At 44.1% G+C, this 25,464-nt stretch overlaps 1 protein-coding gene across 1 annotated transcript in view; it reads left to right on the forward strand.

Annotated features, from left to right (window-relative positions):
• The first annotated feature begins 724 nt into the window (after nucleotides 1–724).
• LCP2 (lymphocyte cytosolic protein 2) overlaps nucleotides 725–25,464 on the forward strand; it is a 109,348-nt gene continuing 84,608 nt past the window's right edge. The window contains exons 1-3 of the mRNA XM_069956812.1: nucleotides 725–948; nucleotides 1,176–1,238; nucleotides 18,520–18,566. Of these exons, the coding sequence (XP_069812913.1) occupies nucleotides 871–948; nucleotides 1,176–1,238; nucleotides 18,520–18,566 (188 nt within the window). The 5' untranslated portion in view covers nucleotides 725–870. The remainder of the gene's footprint in view (nucleotides 949–1,175; nucleotides 1,239–18,519; nucleotides 18,567–25,464) is intronic.

The raw sequence follows: 25,464 nt of genomic DNA on the forward strand, positions 1-25,464 counted from the left end.
GAGGAGGGGGAGACAAAGTGAACAGCTCACATACAAATTTCTTTGTCGTCAGTACAAAGCAGCAAGATCAGAACTGAGGGAAGGAGACTGAATAGATGGAATGAATTGTTAATCTCACCATGGGCAACAACATGTGATAAGTTATGTTTAAGTGGAATACCCCTTTAAAAGGCAAGTATAGTATTTTCTTTGATTTTAAATAACATATTATTTTTTAATATTGCTGGAAACTCATTTCAATGTCCCCTGCAATGAGGCTACAAAATTGAAGACTTGAACCAACCCCTATAAAGTGCAGAACGGTTGACGGCTGTGGATCTAGGCAACTTGTCAGCTTTTTATTGTTGAACTTGATGCTGATTATTTCTTTATAAGTTAAAATTTCAAGTATTTAAATAAAATTGCACATACATACAAATTCAGGTAGCTGGAGTGTAATGCTATTTTATACCCCTTATCCATTCCGATAATGTCTGTTGATCTAAAAACATCTAGAACATCAAATTGTAAAATGTTGGCTTTTCTGGCTCCACAAACTGCACACATAAAGAAACATTTACACTTGCAGTTCTTGCTGCAAATGAGGAAGTGGTAAAGGAAATGTGCTGCTGGCATTTTCTGAGAACTGAGAACTAGTAATGTGGAGGAAGTTGTCACTTTGTAGATGTATCAGCCTACTGGTCTCTATCATACTAAAAAATAGGCATTGCATTTTCAACACGCCATTGTGCTGGACACATCAAGACTCTGTAGCCCCTATGATCATACTGATTAAGCAAGCCAGGATCCCCCAAAACAGTTTACAATTTACTTATTGCCTGGTATGAATTGAGCATCAAAGCTAATTAGCGAACAGAAAAACAAAAATAAATGGATTTTCGAAAGATGCCGTCATGCACTGAAGTGAGCAAATGGAGTCCGGATGACCTTATTGATTATTTTAGAATGGTGAGTACCTTGTGTATATTATTAATGTTAACTTTCTGTAGTTGACAAGACTAATGGCACTGAATTACTATAATCACATAAGTTTCGCTTACTTAAGCTTCACTTACTTTGGTAGCAAAAAAATAAAATAAAAAAAATCATGGCTTGTACTCCGAGCAAGGAGTTCATACAGGGAAGTCATAGCTAATAGTCTCTTTGATACTAAAATAATATATTTTGTTTTCTAGTGCAACCTTAAGGATTGTGAAAAGTTGGTTAAAAAGCAAGGAATTGATGGAAGAAGGTTTTTGGTAAGTTTTTAACCTACTGCAGTATGCTAACAGCAGTGAAACAAACAACAACAAAAAAAATTTATATATATATATTCTTTTTTTTTCTTTTTTCTTTTTACTAAGAAAGCCTAATGTATTCACAAGGCCTAACTTCTGATAGAACATTGGTGGAAATGTGAACCTGCCTTTATTTGTGCTTCTATTTTTTATATTCAAATGTATTCTGATCTTATTCAGAAACGTAGTTCAGATCTTTAAACAAAGTGTAATAAGACACAAAATACAGTTAGAGCGAGTTCACATATATCCGGCGGCGCTTTGCTACTGCGTCGGATGAAAACAGATATTTAAACTGATGTCATTTATTTGTGATGGTGGAAGGTAGCTGTCATCTGGCCATTATGGTTAATGGAAAAAGGATAAAACACCTGATGACAACTTATGCATTTTTGCTATCAGTTGTCATTAAAAATGCTGGACTGCCAATTGTATGTAAACCCAGCCATATATCCCTTTCACCTTTGCCATAGCCTTCATCCTGCATTACCAGAGGTCTTCTGTTTTTACGTGCTTCTCTCTTGCTGTCTGAGTTTAGTAGGTTAATGTTTAGTAATTGCTGCTATTCTTGCTTCCTCTCAGGATCTCCCCCTCGTTTTCTTTTAATTTCTTAGTCCATCAACTTAATTTCTCTTTAATAGAGCTAAAACACAGAACCTTACCAATGAAAGGTAGAAGCACTAGGGATAAACTATAAGACCCCCTAATTTTACTAAATGAATGCAGAATGTAAAAAAGAAAGAAGTTTAGCGTTACAGTACAGGTCTATGGTGATCAGTTATGGGAGGGGAAAAAAATTCCATCTGTCACATAAAACACAGCATCTAGCGAAAGGCTTAAAGGGAACCAACCACCTAAAACACCACTATAAGGCTATTGAAATGTGCTGCAGCAGTTCACAGTACACTTCCCAGACAAGCTTTTTTAGCTTTCCTCCCTGCAATGTATATTTCCCAACCTTACTTTATATTCTTGGCGCTGTTTGCAAATCCCCCGCAAGTAGTCATCTGGGCGGTTAGCCGTCAACATTTAATCATTGTCCCCTGGGTGTTCCTCCATGTCAATTACCAACAGGTGTGATTCAAACTGAATAATTAGCCTGACATCATTCGGGGCGCGTTGTGTATCACGTCGGTGCGTCCACGTTCTTACTGCGCCGCGCATGTGCAGTACAGCGGTCCCGATCCGCGATGTACTGCGCAGGTGCAGAATAGCCTTGAACTCATTGCTGGATCTCCAGCAATGAGTTAGAGGCTATCCTGCACTTGCGCAGTACTGTACGGATCGGGTCCGCTGTACTATACATGCGTGGCGTAGTAAGAACGTGGCATTTGAATTACGCCCCTGGGTGTGATTGACGTGGAGTAACGCCCAGGGGACCGTAACTAGATGTTGACGGCTTACCGCCCAGAGGACTACTTGTGGGGGATTTGCATACAGCACGCCAAGAATATAAAGTTTGGGAAATATACATTGCAGGAAGGAAAGTTTAAAATCATGCCTGGGAAGTGTGCTGGGCGCTGCTGCAGCACATTTTAATAGTGTTATAGTGTTTTTTTAGGTGATTGGTTCCCTTTAACGTGTACCTGTACTTTCACATACTTCTTCTTAGTTGTGGCCATCTGACAGTTTTTTATGCTCCAGAGTAGGTGGAATCCTGTGATGTCTCCTAATATCACCTAAGGCCTACCTTTGGAATTTTATCTTGGGGGCCCAATAGTGGGGAATCCAGCCCCATGCTGCAGACAGGGCAGTGCAGACACATTATAAAGAATGTAAACTAACTAGTCCCTGTGCCGCTGTCACCACTCTTTGGCAAGCGCTGGATGTCATTTTTGGACAGCCTCCTCGTATGTCACGGCTCTGGGGTAAAAGGCCAGTGTAGTTCAGAATATACCCGGGGTTAAAGTGGCCTAGGCTAGATTATACCCCCTCAGGGCATATTATATCCCTATGAAATCAGTGACATTGAATGATATACACAAGAATTACATACATTTTCAACATTTTATTGGGGATTTAGCTTTGTCTGCTAAGTTAAGTGAGAAGCTAACTGACGTCAATCCTAAAAGTCGAAAAACATAGGGAGGATTTATCATTGCGTTTACATTATTTTTTTTTGACTACGAGGAGATTTTGTGCACTTTTTGCAAAAATCTGTGCAAGATTTATTAAGGGTTTCGCGCTATTTTCTATCAGTTTCCACTGTCTGCACCTTTTTTAAATTTTTGTACTGGGAGGTGGCATGGTTTTCTATTAACTACTTATTTCATTAGATTGATCATGTGTGAATTTTCAGCCTAGCTTTTTAGACAAGCTGTTTTAGGCATAAATTGTGCAAGATTGAACAAGGCTCTTGTGTCAAATAATGATTTTTGCGCAACAACCATAAAATTTTGCTCAGCTCATAAAAAGCTCCTCCTGCTCCAAAAATTGTGCAGATAATAAATTTCCCCCATAGACTTTTATTACTTCAACTAGAAAAACTTGACTGGTCATAATATAAGGAAGTCATAACGTCCTGAAACTTTAACTTTTAAAGGTGGCGTTACATAGGGTGATTATTGGACAAAATGTTTATGGGTCACCTAAACAGCACATGACCTGTCATATACCGATCAGGTGACCCGGAAGCCCTGCAAAGATATTTTCAACAAATAAGAGAAAACCAGTGAAGTGACAGCTTCATGGCATTGAGGGATGTGGTCTGGCCTAGGCTATTTTACACCCCTTGGTATAGAATGTTTCCCTTGGGCCAAAAGTGAGAAAACCAGCGACATTATAGCAGCAACATGACTCATAGGACCATGTAATATGGTGGTATTGGTGGTTTCCCCACACGAGTCACCCCTTGGCTGGGTCCTTCCCGGAGAGATATCTGGCTAGTCCTGTGTTTTGAAACTCTTAAATGGCTACACAGATTCTTTTTTGCATATTATGATAACATTATGGCCTGGAGGGATATGATGTGGCCTAGACTGTTTTACCCCTCCCAAGTATAGAGTTTTTCCCCATGGTATACTGTGGCCTGATCTAGACTATACCCAGGTTTATAATCTGGCCTAGGCTATTTTACACCCCTGGGTATGAAAATAAATCCCCTAGGGTATACTGTGGCCTATTTTACATCCCCAGGTATACAGTTTATACTACAGTGGTCTGGGCTAGAGAGGAGAAAACCAGTGAAGTAATAACATTATGGCCTGGAGGGATATACAGTAAGTATAGAGTTTATCCCCCGGGGTATACTGAGGCCTGGGCCAGACTATACCCACGTTTGACATTAGATAGATATATTCTGGCCTGCATTGATTTAGTTTGGCCTAGGCTACTTTACACCACCTCTGGATGGGGGTTAATTTGGCCTGCTACACAGGGCCCTGCTGCTTGAATGTTACAAAACCCCACTGATGGATTACCTGCTCAGCCAGTCAGTGACTGCAGCGGTGTCTGCATCCAGTCACTTATAGACTGAGCAGGCAACCCAGGACTTCTCGTTTAGCTTATTCACTTCCATAATAACCCTTGTGAATAACAAGCTTTTAGTCAAATTACAACTCCCACTGCTGGCAGTTTAAAAAAATGTTTTTATGTGTTCATTTGTTGGGAAATTATAATATTAAGCATTTTCTGAAAGCTGTAAACCTTAAGGACATGCTGGGAGATGTAGTATTCGAAACTACAACTCCCAGCATGCACTGAAAGTCTGCAGCTGTCTAGACATGCTGTGACTGTTAGTTTTCCAACAGATGGAAGATATACTGGTATACTGGAAGATATACCTATTGCTTTGTATCTTATATACCTAACTGTATGGAGGCTTAGGGGGACATTTATTAAGTCCGGTGTTTTATTGCTTAAAAATGTCCCTGCAATGCCGATGCTCGGCAGATTTATGTAGAAGCGCAATGCCTCTACATTAATCCCGTGTGTGCACACAGTGAAACCTTTTCAAGCTCAGATTTAGGGTAGGCTTCCGTAACATTTTTCTGCCGGAAAAATATTAAATGCGGCGTGCCCAGAGGCCGGGCAACCTCTGCATATGGCTGCACCCCCTGTTACTTCCCCTCCCCATCCCACCACTTGTACCAGAAGAAAGGTAGCGTAATGGGGGGTGCGGGCGCACACAAAGGGGGACACGGCCTCTCCGTGCACCACACAAGTGTGTGCAAATAGATTCATTTGCTTTTGGTCCCCCCTGCGCCAGAAAATGTCCCCCTTAGGGCCAGTTCACATTGAGTAAATTTGGCGGAATTCCACAGTGGAACTCTCTACCTCGGAATCCCACCGGCCTCAGTGTCCCACAGTGTCTGTATGGGAGAGCGCATGCGCCTCCGCTTCCTCCCCTCCCCTCTTCGCTCAAAGAATTGACACATAAATTCTTCGCGTGGAGAGTGTTGGGAGCGGGGGCATGCATGCCCTCCCATACAGACACTGAGGGACACTGAGGCCAGCAGGATTCTGCGGCGGAGAGCTCAGTGCTCATTTGCATTTTGGGCTGCCCCATGTTGGGCCCTGTAAAAGAACCCTTATAGTAAATGTCCTTTTATACAGAACAACTTTCAGTCATCTGTGTCCACAAATAAGCTCCGAACAGTGAGATTGGCGCTGGTTTGCAGTACATATGCAGCCGGGCCACATGAACGATTCCTGTATCTCTCCTGTTTATATAGGGAGATGTGTGGCATGTAAGCAATGATTTACAGGGATGCTAAAAAGAAGCTTGTCAGCCTTCCACACCTCGGCTGACAATATTACATGGGCTGATTATCGGTTTCATGTAAATATGTATTCAATAGATACACATATACCCGAAATATACAGTCATGCATATATTTGCATGCCCACGCTCACACATATACACTTAAATTGCACATTCACACAAGCACACGGTGACATAGCTGAATTTTCTGAAATATATTATTCATACCGGTCTACCAAATAACAACGTATACAACTAGCAAATGTAATCACCATACCTTCATACTGTTATTGACCAAATCCAGTACACCAAGACCAAGATTACCAATAATACCAGTATACAAGGGCAAAATAATACCATCACATCATTAGTACTACCACTACTACTACATATTGCTGAAAAATACCGTCATATGGTTACTATATGGTTTTGTGTTTACCCTAAACCCAAGGGTATCAATATATATAGGAGCTTAACACTGTCAAAATCCTGCTGAGATGGAATTGTTTTATCAGCACAGATGATTGCATTGTACACATTGTCACTGCCAGAACAACTCTCGGTACACACCTGCATCTAAAACATGGCGGCAGGATTTCAACAGCATATTCTGGTTATTTGAATATAAAAGTAGCCTTATCAGTGCCTCTCCACCACTGTGCTTGGCAGTTAGTATGAGATATTTGCACTGATTTACTTTGTTTGGTTTTCTCAAACACGGCACTGTGTGTTAATGTTAAAGATGTTTATTTTGGTCTTGTCTGTCCAAAGTCCGAGTATATCTGTCTAACATACATGCCCCAGCTCAAAGCTTGAATAGAGTAAGGGCTTTGCTTTAGCTGTCCTTGCATTATGGGAATTGTAGCCAAAGGTTCCCCATCCCTTCTCTACATTAATCCAATGTGTCCATGCACTGGTGAAGGATTAAGTTAAACTAGCATGTGAGATATTAGTCTTAATAAATCCATTGTATTATTAGTAAAGATAGGATGCATTTGCCCATACACAAATTAAAACTTAGATAACACCACATTTTATTAGTACAGCAGAAATCCAGGTCCCACCTCTCAGGGTTCAACCTCTGGTTAGGCCAAGACATCAGCATATACTGGATCATGGGATCCCTGTAGGAACATTTGAAGAAGCACTGCTATATTAGCTATATTTTGGGTACCGAAAAAAAGAAGCTAAAGCTTCTGAGTCAGATGAGAACACTTTCAGATGTAGAAAAGTCTACTGTTGTGACACATTATCTAAACTATATATACAAACAGTTAGGAAACCACTAATTTCCTTCCTTGTGGTGAATATTTGAATAACATATATTTTCAGTAAATATACAAATAAAACACCACCAGATATTGACTTTTGGGCAGACAGTGTATATAATTAGGGAAAGCACAGTGACTTGTTGGCTAGCACTGCTGTCCTGTGCCGCTGGGTCTAAATGTGACCAAAGGGAGGGGCACTGGCCACAAGTAGTCTCCAAACATTAGGTTACATTAGCATGTACTTAATCCACTCTGGATTTGATGCTGCAGGCCACAGGACCTTTTACAAGGGCTAATTATCGGCCAGGTGCATTGCTAGAAATGCTTGTGCGGACAGTAATCGGCCCATGTAAAAGTGACAGCGATCAGCTGAAGACCGGGTTGATTCTTGGCTGGTCATATCTTTTTAGCTTGCTACAAAATTTCTCATTATCGGCTTCATATCTTCCAACCAGGGGTTTGTGCAGCTGATACCGATAAAGATAAACTGACAGCATTGATATCCATATATCTGTGCTGTCAGTTTCCAGATCACAAACAGTGTATACTTACAATGCTGCTTGTGAATCAGCTTCCGTCTCTTCCATACTTATCTGCTGCTGTATCTTTAGGATGCCGTCTCCTCCAGAATGATTGATGGCCAGAGGAGGTGAGGCCTGAAGATGCAGCCGGCAGATGCCGGATCACAAGCAACGCGGATGGAATGTATAGACTGCTTGTGTTCTGGTATCTTTTGTGCACCGCGACAGCTCGGTTTCTTGTGCCGTGTAAAGGCACTGCAAACCCACAGCCGAGAAATCTTTTAGTGTAAAAGGACCAATGTATTTATACTGATTAAATCACAAAGTATAAAATGTGGAAGTAAAAAGTATGTGTAAATGTTCCCTTGATGACAATCTGCCAGGTACCGTGCCTATTTATATTAATATAGATAACACAATTTTCTATGTATATCTCTGTTACCAAAAAAACACTAGTATCCAAGGAGTAAATATCTCTAATACCGCCTAACTGCAACAAACTCAGTATACCAAGGAAAATATTACCAACAATACCAGTATACAAGGGGGAAAAATTATCCCCATATATACGAGGGGCTGCTGATAAGTCTTTGGCTTTGTTTTTATTTTTTGTTTCTATGGTAAAGAATGTTACATCACATGAAAGCCTCATGGGTCTAATCTATATTTTTTTCTAATTAGTTTTTTGAAATAAATACTTTTCCAAATTTCGTGTATGTAGCTTATGGCGACAGTGATCTAGGTACGCAGGAAAAAAAATGGCAGATTCTAAGGCAATATTCACAGCAAATGAGAGCAGAGGAGTGATACAATTCTTGCTTCTGCAAGGAAAGTCTGCTAAGGATATTCATAGTGATATGTCGCAGACATTGGGGGATCAGTGCCCTTCATATTCTACAGGTAAGAGCTGGGTTGCCAAATTTAAAATGGGCCGATTAAGCAGAAATGATGAGGAACGTCCTGGACGACAGAGAGTGGTCGCTGTTCCGTAGATCGTCGATGCTGTGCTCAACCTCATGCTGGAGAATAAGCAAATTTCAGCTAAAGGAATAGCAAACATCATGGGGATTTCTCGTGATTGTGTTTGTATCATTATCCATGAACATTTGAACATGAAGAGGCTATCTGCAAAGTGGGTCCCCAGATGTTTGACAACAGACCAAAAAGCATGTAAGTGAAAACTTCCTGGTCCATTTGTCAGAGTTTCCAGACTGATAAGAACTTCCTAGATCGACTGGTCACTATGGATGAGACCTGGATTTATTTGTATGACCCTGAAACCAAGGAGCAGTCAGAAGAGAGGAGGAACAGTGGTTCTCCTGGTCCAAAGAAGTTTAAGGTGCAAAAATCAGTCACTAAGGTGATGGTGTCTGTGTTCTGGGATAAGGAGGGTATGCTGCTAGTGAACTTCCTTCAAAATGGTTCCACCATTGATGCAAGGTATTACATTGAACTTTTGGACCAACTGAAGGCAGCTCTCAAGGCCAAAAGACGAGGCAAGCTGTACAAAGGAACCTTGTTCCTGCAAGAGTACACCTCCGTTCACACTGCACAAGCGACCATGGCAAAACTTGTGGAGCCAGGCTCCCAGCTGGTTGACCACCATGTTATTCACCACAACTAGCTCCCTCCGACTATCATCCATTTCTAAACCTGAAGAAACACCTCAAGGAAACAAAATTTCACACCATTTCTGATGCCATGGCTGCTACAGATGACTGGTTTGAGGCACAACCGAAATCCTTCTTTTTGCAAGGCTCACAGAACTTGGAATACTGATGTAAGAAGTGTGATGACATCAGTGGAAAGTATGTGGAATAAATGTAAAGTATAATCTTCCTATATCATTTCTTTCTGGGTAAAGCCAAAGACTTATCAGCACCCCCTTGTATTGTAGTCAAATTGTTACTGACCACACCCAGTATACTGAGACGTATATTACAAGTTATACCAGCGCAGATACATGCAGTGACATCTTCTCTGATTAGAGTAATTTAAGCCTCACCTCTCTGGGCTTCTGGTGCAGGAAGTTTGGTACAGACACACTGCCTGCACCAGAATTTCCAGGTTCTCTGCCCTGCCACCATGGTCCTTCTAGCTGTACCGGCATCATAAAGACACACACACAGCTGAAAACTTTGGCCCAGCCCATCTCTGTGGCTCACCCATAGCTAATATTTGTCAGTATAAAAAGGTATTCCAACATATAGTATGTGTCATGTCTTCAGTGTAAAGCAGAAGTGTTGTAGGAGTAAGACCAGGAAGTGTTGCAGGAGTAGTACTTGAGCGGACCATATCCATAAAAGACCTCTTTTATGTAAATAATATTCCTTTGTGCAACTGGCCTTAACTTCATCGGGCGTATGTGTACGCCCCCGCAGCGTGGTACTTAACGCAAACGGGCGTACACATATGCCCGATGTTTACCGGATCGCTGTGTGTAAACACACGGCGATCCGGTAACGATGGCTGCTGTAATACACAGCAGACCATCGTAGCTTGTCAGCACGGGGGGGTGGATTACACATTATTCAAATCAGCCAACTACAGCAATTTTCCGGTTCCCGGGTCATCGGTGACCTGGGGCCCCGGAATTTAATGGTGATTGGTGCTGTACGAGACAGCACCAATCACCATTACTGTGTATACTGGAGGGGGCCATGGTGCCACCCCCCAGATCGCCGCTATTGGCCGGCCAAGCCCGGCCGGCCAATAGCGGCGATCAAAGTAAAAATAAATATTATTACTTTTCTCTACACCCCTCAGCTAGTTAGCCAAGAGGTGCAGAGAAGGTGTGTGTGGTGTGTGAGGACCATACTCACCGGATCCCGGCGTCCGGACGGAAGATCTGCGGTCCCGCGACGTCCACGTGATTCTCCGTCGTCTCCGCTCGGCTCCGCTCGGCTCCTGTCGGTTTCGCTCGGCTCTCGTCGGCTTTCGTCGTTTTTCTTCGTAGATCTTCGTCCAGGTACTTGTACTGCCCCCTAGCGGCTGACTAGTGTATATAATAGACTAATCAGTGGCTTTGGGGTAAAGAGGTAGCTTTTTTTTTTTTTTCCACAATTTATTTTTTTTTTTGCGCCCTTCCGCCGCTGAGTGCTGATCAGCATCGCACGTAAGTACGCCGCTGATCAGCAACTCCTCTTTTTTGGCGTAGGTTTCCCCCCTCCCCCCCCCTTTTTTTTATATATCCTACCGCCTCTGTCTGCTGATAAGTACCGCACATAAGTGCGGCATTTATCCGCAACTCCTTTTTTGGCGTAGGTTTTTTCCCCCCCTTACTGTGAAAAACACGTATAAAATACTACATTACACTACACTACCCCACATTACACATTACACTACTTGAAATAAAGTTTTACACTACACCACATCACATTTACATACCCCCCCATACACCAATCCCCGAATAATGTCCCAGAGAGTGTTTTCAGTGGAGGAGGCATACGCGCTTATTGCCTCCGACACCGAAACAGCCAGTGAGGATGAATGGGGGGATCCTTCTTTCCTCTATTCATCCTCATCATCATTATCATTATCATCATCATCCAGTGATGATGACTTTCCACCTAGGCGTCCAAGGAGGACGCCTCAGGCTGCCCGCCAGACACGTCATCCCATCCCGCCCCCTGATCCCCAGACAGGTGACCCCATCCCGTCCCCTGCTCCCCAGACACGTCATCCCAACCCACCCCCCGCCCCCCAGACACGTCATCCCATACCGCCCCCTTCCCCCCAGACAGGTGACCTCATCCTGCCCCCCACCCCCCAGAGAGGTGACCCCATCTGGACCCCAGACCCTCAAAATTATCAGCCCTGGATTCCTGGCTTTATGGCAACGGCGGGAATCCAAATTAACCCCACAGGTCTCAGAGAAATAGACTTTTTCAAGCTCTATTTCTCTGATGACTTTGTAAATTTGATGGTGGCGCAAACAAACCGACAAAAAACGACAATTCGGCAATACTGGAGTGGGGATATTATTTACAGTACCCCACTTTACAGTATGGCCATGGGACGGTTTCGATTCGAAGCCCTCCTAAAATTCTTGCATTACAATGACAATGCAAGGTGCCCCCCACGAGATGATCCCTCGTATGACCGACTGTACAAAGTACGGCCGGTCATAGAGCACTTCTCAGCCAAATTTACTGAGATGTATATCCCAGAGAAATACATCTCAGTAGATGAGTCCCTCCTGAGCTTCAAAGGAAGACTCCATTTCCGCCAGTACCTTCCTAACAAAAGATCGCGGTATGGCGTGAAACTATACAAACTCTATGAGAGTACCTCAGGGTACACTTACAGATTTAGAGTATATGAGGGTAGGGACACCCAAATCCAGCCCCCAGAATGCCCCCCCATCCTCGGAGTTAGTGGGAAGATTGTTTGGGAACTGATCTTCCCACTGCTGGATAAAGGTTATCACCTGTACGTTGATAACTTTTATACCAGCATCCCCCTGTTTCGGTCACTCGCTGCCCGAGCTACTGTAGCTTGCACGATCCGAAAAAATCAAAGAGGCCTCCCAAGTAACCCTGTTAGACAAGTAATGCCAAGGGGGGAGAGCAAGACCTATGCCTGTGACAATATGTTGTTGGTCAAATATAAGGACAAACGCAATGTCCTTATTTTGACCACAATTCACAGGAATAGCGTCACCCCTGTCACTGTACGTGGTACCACAAACGTGGTGAACAAACCTGATTGTGTTCTAGAGTACAATCAGTATATGGGAGGAGTTGATCTCTCAGATCAAGTCCTGAAACCATATAACGCCACGAGAAAAACCAGAACGTGGTATAAAAAGGTGGCCGTATATCTGGTACAGACAGCGATGTACAACGCTTTTGTGCTGTACCGATATGCCGGCCACCCGAGGAAATTCCTTGATTTCCAGGAAGCAGTGATCAAAGCCCTGATATTCGGCAGCCACGGAGCAGGCCCCAGCGCTTCTGGATATAAAGGACCCCGTATCGTACAGGGACAACATTTTCCAGGTGAAGTCCCCCACACTGGAAAAAAGGGGAGATCCCAAAAGAAATGCAGAGTGCGCCGTAAAAGGGGGATCAGGAAGGACACCACTTACCAGTGTGACACCCTGTCCCTTATTTCTATTTCAGGGGTCACGTTGATCCAGGGATTAGTCTGATTGCCAATATGGAGTCGGGAAGGAATTTTTCCCCTGTGATGAGGCTACTGTCGTCTGCCTCACGAGGGTTTTTTGCCTTCCTCTGGATCAACACAGGTTGAATTTGATGGACACCTGTCATTTTCAACCTTATAAACTAATAATTGGCCTAATACCCCCAAATTAATTAAAATTGTCCCTTTTCCCCAACTAAATAGGCATGGTCCTCATTCCCATTAGAGGCGTGCCATGATGCAATTAGAAAGCCTCTGTGCGGCCAGGACAGTACAAACCCTTGTGGTCAAATAGCGCAATAGGGCCACATATGGGGTATTTCTATAAACTGCAGAAACGGGGCAATCAACATTGGGGTGCATTTCTCTGATAATAGGTTTATAATTATGAAAAATATTGGATTACAATAAAATCTCTGCACAGAAAATTAAAATTTTCAAATTTCTTACACACTTGGCTTTTATTTCTGTGACTCCCCTAAAGGGTTAAACACTTTCTGGATATGCTTTTGCAGAGTGTGGGGGGTGCAGTTTCTGAAATGGGGTGCTTTGTGGGGCTTTCTAACATACAGGCCCCTCAAATACACTTTAATTGCAAAGCTGAACAGGTCCCTAAAAATATCTGATTTTGAAATTTTACTGAAAATTTGGAAATTTGCTGCTAATGTTTTAAGCTTCCTATTGTCTAAAAAAATGAAAGATCTTTTAATTAATGCTGCCAACATAAATTAGACATGTTGCTAATGCTATTTAATATATAATTTATGTGGTATAACCACTTTCTGTATACGCAAAAAAGTTTCAAAGTTGGAAAAATGCATTTTTTCACATTATTTGGGTTTTTTTCATAAAGATTCGTTATGAGTATCGACTCCATTTTACTAGAAATGTGAAGTACAATATGTCACGAGAAAACAATCTCAGAATCAGCCAGATAGGTAAAAGCATCCCGAAGTTATTAATGACTAAAGTGACACAGGTCATATTCATAAAATTTGTCTCTCTCCTTAAGGCCATTTCAGGCTCTGTCCTTAAGGGGTTAAAGGAAACATACATGCCCACATTTTCCTCTTGGGAAACTGGATGTTGAAAAACTGGTGGCAGGTCACTTAGCTGTGTCTTATGTGTAACTATCATGCACAGAATAGTAAATTCTAAGTGGTAATCTTTTTTTGTATAATATAGTGCTTCATTTACACTTTCGGCACACAACTGTTGATAAATTTGGGCCACTATTTAGAGTTGTTTCCTATTAATCTGCTGTTTTTGGCATCAATATTTCTGTACGATAAAGTACCTACTAAAGGTTAACTTAAAGAAAACCATGTGCTTGCCAACAAAATAGTCAGATGAACGGAATTTACAGTCAGAGAAATTTCTGTGACAAAATTTGCTGTAGGAATTCACCACAAAATGTCAAATAATTTAGTCTGGGCAGAGTCTTTCTTACAACTTCCACTGACACTAAATTCTTTTCCCATATACCAGCATTTTTGCTTTCATTTTGCAGAACTCAAACAGAAAAACATAAAATTTTGATTAAAGTGAAAAAAGAAAAAAAAAAAAATGCAAATAACCCCAATGGCTAGATAGGGTTAGTCATCACGATTTAATGCATCTTTTTTCTTTATGCATGGTCTGCATAGCATGGTCTACAGTAGGAATGAGCGAGCCAAACCATTACGAACCAGATTCGTTACGAACTTTAGAAAGTTTGTTACGAATCTGTTAAAAATAACAACGGCGACGCAAAATTTTACTTTTTTCACAAAATACACCAGGATACAAGAGATTATTACTGCTATAATGCCTTGTAACCTGGTTTTCTGTCAAAATCAAGATGTGTGACGTCACTCCTCAGCACCAGGAAATGCCTCAGCGCGCCAGCAGGTTCTCAATATGTTGCAGGACTTCAGAGAGAGAGAGGAGCTCCACAGTAGATAGAGAGAAATGAGATACATACTGTAGATAGATAGCCAAACAACTAGATAGATACAGGAAGAGATAGAGAAGGAATACAAAGTGTTGGGGAGAGAAGCAGGAGAGAGGAAGAGAAAAAAAAAAGTATAAAGATCCAGGGAAAGCTGAATATGGAAAATAAGCTGATACATAAGAAGAGAGGCATTGAACCAGCTCCTGTCCCGTGACTGAAAGTACATGCCACATGTTGTCTGCTCTGCTGGGTGCCGTCAACTTTGTTTAGCCGCACCAAAAAAAGTTTGTCTATCATAAGCTGTGAAGTAACGTATAGCAGCAAAAGTAATTGAAGCCCTCCATAGAGTGTGAGGCGAAGTCAGCGGGCCACAAAACCTGTCCGTTTCTGCTTTTCTGGGTGCCATCAACTTTGTTTAGCCGCACCAAAAATATTTTTTTTTCTCATAAGCTGTTCTAGCTGAAGTAACGTATAGCAGCAAAAGTTAGTGAAGCCCTCCATAGAGTGTGAGGCAAAGTCAGCGGGCCACAAAACCTGTCCGTTTCTGCTTTGCTGGGTGCTGTCAACTCCGTTTAGTCGCAACAAAAAAAAGTTTTTAAAAAGTTTGAAAAAAAAAATTCTTTCTCATAAGCTGTTATAGCTGAAGTAACGTATAGCAGCAAAAGTTAGTGAAGCCCTCCATAGAGTGTGAGGCGAAGTCAGCGAGCCACAAAACCTGTCCGTTTCTGCTTTGCTAAGTGCCGTCAACTCCGTTTAGCCACAACAAAAAAAGTTAAAAAAAAAGTAGTTTTTAAAAAAAAAAAATCAGTTAAGCTGTTATAGGTGAACTACTGTATAGCCGCAACTGTTGCCTCCTCCTGCTCCTCCACTTGTCTCTTCTCAATAATACTGGCCTGAGAGCAATCAACTGCAGCCTCCTCATGCTCCTCAACTTTTCTCTTCTCAACAATACTGGCCTGAGAGGCGAGCAATCAACTGCTGCCTCCTCCTGCTCCTTAACTTTTCTCTTCTCAACAATACTAGCCTGAGAGGCGAGCAATCAACTGCTGCCTCCTCCTGCTCCTCAACTTGTCTGTTTTTAACAATACTGGAATGGGTGCGATCTACTGCTGCCTCCTCATGCTCCTCAACTTGTCTCTTCTCAACAATACTGGCCTGAGAGGCGAGCAATCAACTGCTGCCTCCTCCTGCTCCTCAACTTGTCTTTTCTCAACAATACTGGCCTGAAAGCAATCAACTGCTGCCTCCTCCTGCTCCTCAACTTGTCTGTTCTTAACAATACTGGCCTGAGAGCAATCAACTGCTGCCTCCTCCTGCTGCTTAACTTTTCTGTTCTCAACAATACTGGCCTGAGAGGCGAGCAATCAACTGCTGCCTTCTCCTGCTCCTCAACTTGTCTCTTCTCAACAATACTGGCCTGAGAGCAATCAACTTCTGCCTCTTCCTGCTCCTCAACTTGTCTGTTTTTAAAAATACTGGCCTGGGAGCAATCAACTGCTGCCTCCTCCTGCTCCTCAACTTGTCTGTTTTCAACAATACTGGAATGGGTGCTATCTACTGCTGACTCCTCACGCTCCTCAACTTGTCACTTCTCAACAATACTGGCCTGGGTGCAATCAAGTGCTGCCGAGTCCTCCTCCTAAACTTTTTTTTTTAATATTTTTGTCACTATTTTTGCACTTTTATTCACTATATTTTATTATTATTCCTGTTTTATTATTATTATTATTATTTAATTTTTTTCAAATATTTTTTTCGTTATTTTTGAACTTTTTTTTTTTCAACTTTTTTCATTGTAATAGCAACTGCAACTAAACGAAACTATACCCTATCACACTCCCACTATTGTAGCTGCAATTATTCAGCCGTTAGAGCAAGGTTCGTTTTTGGTTCAAAAGAATCCGAACTTCACGAAAGTTCGCCGAATCGAACCGAAACCGAACTTTTCAAAAGTTCGCTCATCCCTAGTCTACAGTACTGTACTCTGACCCAGGAACTTTCTCAACTTCCAAATCATGGCAGATCCATTTCAGGCTGGGGTTGCATTTAGGGTCAGACTGTGGAGGTAACTGATGCTCTACCCTTAATCCATGGCTTTCCCATTCTAGCCTGTATATTGTCCATACTAGTGTTACTACGCTACTGTGTTAAGGGGATCTGCAGAATTATCCTGTCTTTACAGACTGCAGCAGTATTTCCTGGTTTATGCGCATACTGCACATGACACACCACATGCTGATTCCTATACTGTATAGTAACTTTTTCTGTTCTAAATGTTTGTTTCATTTGTTTTACATGCTATTTAGAATTTTAAAAAATATATTATTTTAGGGAACTAATTATATTTGTGAAACCAATTGTCTTTATTTTAATGGTTTCTTATGGGCAAATTTGCTTTGACTTGAGTGATTTGAATTACAAGCACGGTTCCAAGGTTCCTCTCTCTCTCTCTCTCTCTCTCTCTCTCTCTCTCTCTCTCTCTCTCTCTTTTTCTTTCTCTCTATATCAAACATATAGGGGGAGATTTATCAAACATGGTGGAAAATGAAACTGGCTCAGTGGCCCCCAGTAACCAGTCGGATTCCACCTTTCATTCCTCACAGACTCTTTGCAAAATGAAAGGTGGAATCTGATTGGTTGCTAGGGGCAATTGAGCCAGTTTCACTTTATGCCATGTTTGATAAATCTCCCCCATAGTTTCTATGATAAAACTGTTCGATTTCTGCAGAAGCACCAGAAAAAGAGAGGATTGGCTGCTTCAGCTTTCCCTACAGTACAGGATAGCTGTTGTCAGTGTATGCAATCTCAAGAATGCTTAGATGTGTGATAATAATGGGGAAATAACTGTTTGACTTGCTGAACTCTTGCCTGGTCAGAACATGCATAATGGGTAGGAAATCGACTTGACATCTATTGTTTTGTCAATGATCAGGAAATATAGCCCTTAATAAATCTGTCACTGTCCATAGCTGGCTGTGAGCCACACAGTAAGGTCTATGCTGGTTTAGACTTAAGCTAAGGATTACACCATTTCACTGGCATAGATTATAGTAAATTTGACTGGCCGTTGGGCTAGCTACAAATATGGTGGAGGGTGTCAGGCATAAAATATAACATATCAGGAAAGACTTTAGGATTTGAATCTGTATAGTCTGGAGGTAAGAAGGGAAAGGGGGGACATGATCGAAACCTTTATACATGTTAAAGGACTAAATAAGGTTTGAAAGGGAAGTGTTTTTTTTTTTTTTAAACTGAACTTAAGAGGACACAGTGGGACTTTGGTTGGTGAGAAAGATGTTGTTGCCACAGCCTTTTTGCACTCTGCCCACAAACATGTCGCAAATATTTACTGAGCATTTAACCTTTAAAAATAGGCATAAAGGAGTAAGAAACTTTTCTATGAATTAGTCTAGGGATTAAGCTAGATATAAGCAATATTTGGGTTACATGCTAAAAGCCCACTTGGTGTGCACAAAATCATAAAAATAAAAGCTATAAAATACATTAATAAGGGGGGCCTAAATACTGGGGAAATGACCTAGCAACCATGGTCATGATATGGAGATATTATTTGACTAATAGTTAATCTTGGATCCCTCTTCAGACAGTAAAGACAAACAGATAATAGATGCATAAATCATTTTATTAAAATAATTTTATTTATTTACAGGATATGTCTGAGATTGACATGCAGAAATTCCCCAAAACTAGAGTACCGTAAGTATAAAACACTATTTATAGAAAATTACTGTGGAGATGTAAAACCATATTTATATTTGTTATATTATACTTGTCACAAAAAAAATACAATGATAGAGCACATGCTTGGCCAATGCCCCATTGAGTTGAAGAAGGAACCCATTCTGTGGTTAATGGGTCTCCCAATAACCAGAGCCAATCTGTGGGTAGGTGACAGATTATAATCTTGGGGTAAACATTATATATGTTTACACAGTTACTAAAGACACTTGTCCACAGTGACTGGGTCATTGATGATAAAATTTTACTAAGACATCCCGAGTTCATATTTGTGAGAAGTTGCTTGTTGAGCACCTGTATTATGCTTATAGCCTCATTTTTAATGTCCAATGGCCAAACCTTTTATCATAAGTGGACAATTTAAGAGTTAAAATCCCCAAATAGTTTAATTAGCATATCGGATTACAGGCAAATTAAATGGAAACCAGACAGCAGGGTGGTACGTAAATCTTATTACCGGCCATGAGGTCATACATTAGCTATAATCCAGGCGAGGACTAGAGATGAGTGAACTGGTTCGGCCGGTATGAGATCCGGTTCGTATTTTTCCAAAAATCCGAGACCGATCGGATTCGGATTTTTAAAATTCCGCTCCGATTTTATTTTATTTTTTTTAGCTTTCTAAAATGGCAGCCGCCACTCTAGAAAGTAGGAAGTGTTCCGGGCGGGAAAAGCGCTTTCCCTTGAGGCCCGGAACTCATCCAATCAGCAGGGATCTTGCACTAGCCCACCCCCTGTGTGACGTCAGTATTGCTTTAAGAGGAGTGGTCACATGACCGCACCACGCAGTGTGTAGAGAGAGAGAGAGAAAGCAAGCTGCTGGTGCTGCTGCTATTGTGTACTACAGACTACTGAGAAGATATTGTGGGAAAGGAAAGATTAGGAAAGCGGAGAGGAGAAACATCTAGTGATTGAGAGAGAAATATAAAGAGGACGAAAGATAGATAGATTAGGCATAGGCCAGCAAATGGTGCACGGACCCAAAACGTGCTGTGCAGATAAACAAGTCCTATACTTCTGATAGTGTGTATATCACATCTGTCTTATCCTGAGAGACAAAAATACCTGGTGCAGGTGTATAACATCATATCTTTAAAAAAGTGCTATATATATATATATATATATATATATATATATATATAGACAATTTCTATACTTAGACCCTTCTGATTGATAGTGTGCATATCACATCCGTCTTATCCTGAGAGACAAAAATACCTAGTGCAGGTGTATAGCACTATATCTTAAAAAATAGGCTATATATATATATATATATATATATATATATATATATATATATATATTTACACACACACAATTTCTATACTTGCCCTATATATTACAAGTTATATATATATATATATATATATATATATATATATATATATATTAATATAAGTCCTATATATTACAGAAAATACTGTTCTCATCTACCAAGTGTAGCAATCAGAATTTAAATATAAAGTCATGGTACAGCCGCAGCAGGAAACCTCACAAAGCGTTTCAGGCAGAGGGCAGGGCAGAGAGTTTGGCTCAAGGAGCAGAAGAGGAAGTAGCGCACGAAGAGGGTCCAGTGCCAGGCCTGAGCTTCCTTTGTCACACCAGGGTCGTGTTCACACGTCTAGTTCCATAGTCCTGGAGTGGCTGGCTCACACTTCAACGTCCACAAGGATGACTAGTGAGACAGCCAGCCAGGTATCTGTGGGTATCTCGGACACGACCCTGACTTGGCAAGGGAACGAAGCAATTCCCCCACGTCCTCCATCTGACATCCTAAGCAACATCCCGCTAACTTTTGACCCGCCGCCTGCAAGGGAACTGTTGGCGTCTATGAGCAGCCAACTGCTCTTTGATGATGATGAACACGTGGGGAAAGAGACAGGGGAAAATCAAGTGCAGGGCATAGCTGTGTCGAGCGATGTCAGAGCAGGCCCATGTTAGGCCTGGCAGGAGAGCAGTAGGCAGTAGACGAGAGAGGGCTGGGCAAGAGCCTGATGAGGATGATAGCATAATTCTGGAACAGGATGATGCTACATCGGATGTTACATGGGATCCACGGCAGGATTTGGCTTATTCGACGAATTCGTCAACCGTGAATCCGTCCGCCAGCAGGCCCGCCACAACTAGAAAGCAGACAGGCAGCAGTAGTCAACTAACAAGTCGGAAGCGTAGCCGGGACAAGCAGATTACCACTGGGGAAACCTCCTCCACTGCAGGTCCTAGTATCAGCAGCGCCCGCCCATCCTCGCAGCCTGTCGGTACTAGACTCTACACCTCGCCTGTGTGGCAGTTTTTTAAAATGTGCCCGGAGGATACCTATGTGGTCATCTGACGCCTGTGCCACAAGCGCATTAAAAGAGGCAAGAGTTGCCATCCTGGCACCAGCTCCATGGCTGCCCATATGAAGCGCCACCACCTTTCCACCTGGGAGAAACGGGGTGATAGTGGGTCAAAGCAGGCCCAGGCAGACCCGCGGTCAACAGCAGCAGGAAGCAGCAGTAGTCAGGGGGGCCTTTCACAGAGTCAGACCTCCTCTGTGGAAGGGAGTGTGGCTTCACTCCCTTCTTCGGCTGGTGGCCCCTGTGTTGCTAGCAGTAGGCAGCCTGGCATCATGGAGTCCCTATACCGGAGGCAGACATATGCACCCAGCAATCCCGCAGCAGTCAAGCTGAATGCCCACCTGGCCAAGTTGCTGGTGCTCCAGGCTCTGCCATTTAAAGTTGTCGACTCAGCACCTCTCCGTGAACTGATGTCATGTGCGGAGCCACGGTGGAAGGTGCCGAGTCGACACTACTTTTCCAACACAGCTATCCCGACCATGTATAGCTATGTTCGCGAAAAGGTTGCTGACTCGCTGAGCCATTCAGTGAGCAGACATGTACATTTAACCACAGACATCTGGAGCTGTAATTACGGACAAGGGCAGTATATGTCCATTACTGCTCAGTGGGTAAATGTAATATGGCCAGCGGACCCCCAGTAACTTGGCCAGGGAAGGGCGATGACACCACCCCGTTGTCAAAGCAGCGTTCCTGTGTCGCGGTCCTCCTTCACCTCCTCCAGTAGGTCCAAAACCTCCTCAACTGCCAGTGTTCCTCCCTTGCACCACTTGGGTGTAGCATGGAGGTGTCACGCTGTGCTGCATCTAGCCTGCCTGGGTGAAAGGAGACACACAGGGGAAGAGCTGCACCTCCTGCTTGAGACGGAAATCCTCTCGTGGCTGACTCCACGCCATCTTAAAGTTGGGACAGTGGTGAGTGACAATGGGAGCAACATTCTCTCCGCGCTGCGTCGAGGAGGTATGAGGCACGCCCTGTGTATGGCACATGTTTTAAACCTAATAGTTACACACTTTCTAAAGTCTTCATCCCATTTACAGACTGTGCTGTCAATGGCTCGAAAGCTGTGTAACCATTTCAGCCATTCAAGTCGCTCTCACCACATCCTCCTCGACCTGCAGCGGAGGAATGGTCTTCCCAACGATCGTCTCATTTGAGATGTAGCCACGCGGTGGAACTACACCCTCTACATGCTGGACGGGCTCTATGAGCAGAGGAAGGCCTTGACTGATTTCCTCTTGTACTCCCTCTTGCGACTTCCCTGTGTAACCTGGAGCTCGGCCAGTGGCAGCTCATACGTGACACCTGCCGCTTGCTATGACCCTTTGAGGAGGCCACCTTTCTGGTCAGTGGGCAAGACACAGGACTGAACGCCATCATATCAATGCTTCATGTACTGGAGCTGATGCTGATGCTACTCAGTGGCGAGGTGGAAGAGGTCTTGCCACTGTCGCAGCCTGGGTTGCTGGAGAAAGGCTTGGCGGAAGAGGAGGGAGAGGAAGTTGAGGAGGAGGAGGACCTGAAAGCACAGGAACTCTTAGGGGAGACAGGTGGAGGAGAAGGAGATGAGCCTTCCTTCCAGACCAGAGGGGGGCCAGAGGAGGATATGCAGGGCTATGAGGAGGATGAGGAGGATGGAGGCAGTACCCTTTGGCAGTATGCTGTGGAGACGGAGGCGGGGACTACTTCCCACTCCCTGGTGGAAATGGCTAAGCGCATGTTGATATGCTTTTGGGCTGACCCACGCTTGCAAAGGATTTGTCAACGGATGAGTTTTGGCTGGCCACACTACTGGACCTACGGTATCGCAACAAGCTGTGTGAATTCATTCACCCTTCCAAACGGGAGGAAAAAATGAATTATTATAGAGAGGAGCTGGGTGCACAGTTAGTGGCAGCCTTTGGAACACGGCACTCTCATTCACGCCATTCCCACCAGGGCCACACCAGCAGCGCTGCCTCCTCCACATCCTCCTCTAGCAGCTTGGGTGGCATGAGCAGCGGCACTAGTCTGAGCCTGATGTCCATGATGCACGCTTTAATGCAGCCACAGGCCGGGGTAACAGGAGAACCCGCACAGCAGCAGGACATGGCGGCACACCTCAAACAGCAAGTGCAGGTGTTTTTGGACTCTACGTTGCCACCTAACGTGCCGTGCCCTGGACAACTGGGTGGGAAAATTAGATGTCTGGCCACAACTCTCTGAATTTGCTTTGGACATACTCTCCTGTTTGGCCAGCAGTGTGTCACCCGAGAGAGTTTTCAGCGCAGCAGGTCATATTTTCAGTCCCAGGAGAACCAGATTGTCCTGTGATAGTGTGGAACGTCTGACTTTCATCAAAATGAACCCCACATGGATAGATAAGGACTTTGTGACACCTGCTCCTGATACCACAGAGTAGGTTTTGGTCTTGCTGTCACCAAGATGTAGGACCTTTACTGCATCTATTATGGCCTATATGTGAACTAGACAGGGCCGATTCTGGGGTCTCTGCCCCCAGCCCCGAGTGATGGCCGGCATCGCCCCCCTCCCCCCCCAGCCAGCCGCTCACCTGTCCCCCCCCAGCCAGCCGCTCACCTGTCCCACGCCGCAGCCGGCCCGCGCTCTCCGTTGTCTCCACATTCCGTCAGGTCCTGCGATGTCACCCTGCAGCTATCACGGACCTCCAGGTTGTGGTGAGTGAGTGGGGTGATCTGGTCACGCGGGGCGGCCCCGCGTGACCCGATCACCCCAGCGCGTCCCCCACTGACCCTCACCACAGCCTGGAGGTTTGTGACAGCTGCAGGGTGACATTGCGGTACCTGACAGGATGTGGAGAGCACGGGTGACGGGACAGGTGAGCGGCCGCTGTCATTTTTGTTAAGTGATACTTAACAAAAATGACAGCAGGGGGGACATAATGCCGCCCCTGCCAGACAAATCTGGCAAAATCTGCCGCCTGAGGCGGAAGGCTCATTCCGCCTCATGGCAGAAGCGGGCCTGGAACTAGACCTTACTGGTCATTCCACCATTCCTGCTGCCCTGCTACCTCTCGCCTGTTCATGGACCTCATTATTCTGCTTCTGCTGCTCATGTCACCCCATTACAACTGCTTCTCCTGCCCTGGCCTCCATCTTGGCTACTGTTGGGCCTTCACTGGCCTCCATATTGGCTACTGCTGGGCCTTCACTGGCCTCCATATTGGCTACTGCTGGGCCTTCTCTGGCCTCCATCTTGACTACTGCTGTGCCTGCCCTTGCCTCCATGTTGGCTACTACTGTGCCTTAACTGGAATCCATGTTGACTACTGCTGTGCCTTCACTGGCCTCCAAATTGTCTACTGCTGGGCCTTAACTGGCATCCATGTAGACTACTGCTGTGCCTTCACTGGCCTCATAATTGGCTACTGCTGGGCCTTAACTGGCATCCATGTTGACTACTGCTGGGCCTTAACTGGCATCCATGTTGACTACTGCTGCTCCTGTACTGGCCTCCATGTTGGCTACTGCTGTGCCTTAACTGGCATCCATGTTGACTACTGCTGTGCCTGCCCTTGCCTCCATGTTGACTACTGCTGTGCCTGCCCTTGCCTCCATGTTGGCTACTGCTGTGCCTGCCCTTGCCTCCATGTTGACTACTGCTGTGCCCGCCCTTGCCTCCATGTTGGCTACTGCTGGGCCTTAACTGGCATCCATGTTGACTACTGCTGTGCCTTCCCTTGCCATGTTGGCTGCTGCTGGCCCTTCACTGGCCTCCATATTGGCTACTGCTGTGCTTTAACTGGCATCCATGTTGACTACTGCTGTGCCTGCCCTTGCCTCCATGTTAATACTGCTGCTCCTGTACTGGCCTCCATGTTGGCTACTGCTGTGCCTTAACTGGCATCCATGTTGACTACTGCTGTGCCTTCACCGGCCTCCATGTTGGCTACTGCTGTGCCTTAACTGGCATCCATGTTGACTACTGCTGTGCCTTCACTGACCTCCATACTGCTGGGCCTTAACTGACACCCATGTTGACTACTGCTGTGCCTGCCCTTGCCTCCATGTTAAATACTGCTGCTCCTGTACTGGCCTCCATGTTGGCTACTGCTGTGCCTTAACTTGCATCCATGTTGACTACTGTTGTGCCTTCACTGGCCTCCATATTGGCTACTGCTGGGCCTTAACTGGCATCCATGTTGACTACTGCTGTACCTACCCTTGCCTCCATGTTAATACTGCTGCTCCTGTACTGGCCTCCATGTTGACTACTGCTGTGCCTTAACTGGCATCCATGTTGACTACTGCTGTGCCTTCACTGGCCTCCATATTGGCTACTGCTGGGCCTTAACTGGCATCCATGTTGACTACTGCTGGGCTTTAACTGGCCTTCATATTGGTGACTGCTGTGCCTGCCCTTGCCTCCATGTTGGCTACTGCTTTGCCTTAACTTACATTTATGTTGACTACTGCTGTGCATTCACTGGCCTCCATATTGGCTACTGATTGGCCTTAACTGGCATCCATGTTGATTACTGCTGTGCCTGCCTTTGCCTC

Source organism: Dendropsophus ebraccatus, chromosome 1 (assembly GCF_027789765.1).
Source record: "Dendropsophus ebraccatus isolate aDenEbr1 chromosome 1, aDenEbr1.pat, whole genome shotgun sequence".
Taxonomy (NCBI): domain Eukaryota; kingdom Metazoa; phylum Chordata; class Amphibia; order Anura; family Hylidae; genus Dendropsophus; species Dendropsophus ebraccatus.